Raw genomic sequence first — 1,531 nt, 5'->3', positions numbered from 1 at the left:
AGATCACCCTTTACAGCAGATTTAGTTCACAAACAACGGACAGTTTTGACCTAAATATGATTTTCAGTTACAATAATTAATCCTAAAATTCAACATTAGTTACTTACTTTTAGCAGCATCAGACGCGCGTGCGCTCACAAGATCTCCCGGTTTTTACTTGTGAATTCAGTTCACTGGAGACTTGCACTAAACGGTTCATTTGAATCAGTGAGTTGTCGACTCGAGAACATTCTAATTCGTCAATGAATCGTTTGGTGAGATTTGCGAACCGATTTAAAAGGTTAATTGAAAAGAATCAGTTCGTCCTTGAATCAGACACCGCTTCTGCATGTCAGAGCATGTGATATATTATAAGGAGTAACGATATGTTTTATGAAATGTAGTGAAGTAAAAAGTATGATCTTATGCTTTGGAATGTAGTGAAGTAAAAGTAAAAGTTACTTAAAATAAAACTACTCCAGTAAAGTACAGATACTTGAAAAATGTACTTAAGTACAGTAACGAAGTAAAACTACTCCGTTACTGTCCACCACTGATACACACACGCACACAAAATATTTGAAAAATATTTATGTATATTAACATTTTAAATAAATTATTTAAAATAAATTATAAGAATTAAATATGTAATATATAAATATAATACATATATATAAATAATTATAAGTAATTTTACGAAACTATTTACAAAATACATAAAATAAACAGAAATTATATCAAATGAATATCAGTTTAAATCATGAATAAAATGTAAAAAATTTATTCGAAATGTTTTACATAATATTTACAATTATACAGGACTTCCGTCCAAATAGAAAATACATACTTTTGCACATCCCTAATATAACTATCACATTTTTTCCGAACATTGTGTCCTCAAAAACACAAAGACACATCACTTTAACGCAAACATTTCCAGATGCACCGTTTATGGATGTGGATGATGTCATGCACACATACAAATCATAGGGATTTCATGGGAGAGGGGGTGCATGTCGTTTCAAGGGGGACAAAAACATTCTCCAGGTTTTTTCTGTTCCTTTTTTGGTGGTTGTGGGGGAAAAGCAGGTGGGGGGGAAGAACATTGTCTGAACAAAACAACAACAAAAAAATAAGGTATGAAACAACAACGACGACGACAAAACTAGACGGCACAATGGGGTGGGAGGCGGCGGTGGTAGGGAGCGGGGCGGGGTGAGGTGTGGAAGGGTGACAACATTGATGTAGTTTTACCTTGTCTTGAGATGAACGAACTAGCTAGCGAGCCACGCAGTTTATATCCAGCTTTGAAAGACAAGGAAGGAGGAGAAAGAAACAAGGAGGGACAAAAGAACAAAAAAGGCAGGGTGAATAAGAGGTGTAGAAGCAAATGTGCAATAACTCAGCAGTTCAACCATTCATGTCAGATCTGATGTGTCCAGAACCTGCCGGACAGCCACACGCTCTGATTACACACACACACACACACACACACACACACACACACACACACACACACACACACACACTCTCTCTCTCTCACACACACACA

General features: G+C 36.3%; 1 protein-coding gene across 8 annotated transcripts in view; it reads right to left on the bottom strand.

Annotated features, from left to right (window-relative positions):
• nfia (nuclear factor I/A) overlaps window positions 1-1,531 on the bottom strand; it is a 199,528-nt gene that overhangs the window by 48,607 nt on the left and 149,390 nt on the right. For 6 of the 8 annotated variants that reach the window (XM_016282236.1, XM_016282242.1, XM_016282241.1 and 3 more), the window contains exon 7: window positions 1,234-1,284. The exons of the other annotated variants lie outside the window; for them this stretch is intronic. In XM_016282236.1, the coding sequence (XP_016137722.1) occupies window positions 1,234-1,284 (51 nt within the window). The remainder of the gene's footprint in view (window positions 1-1,233; window positions 1,285-1,531) is intronic. 8 annotated transcript variants of the gene reach the window in all.

This window comes from Sinocyclocheilus grahami, unplaced genomic scaffold (assembly GCF_001515645.1).
Source record: "Sinocyclocheilus grahami isolate Dianchi unplaced genomic scaffold, SAMN03320097.WGS_v1.1 scaffold157.1, whole genome shotgun sequence".
NCBI lineage: Eukaryota > Metazoa > Chordata > Actinopteri > Cypriniformes > Cyprinidae > Sinocyclocheilus > Sinocyclocheilus grahami.
This window is presented reverse-complemented; position numbering and strand designations above follow the sequence as displayed.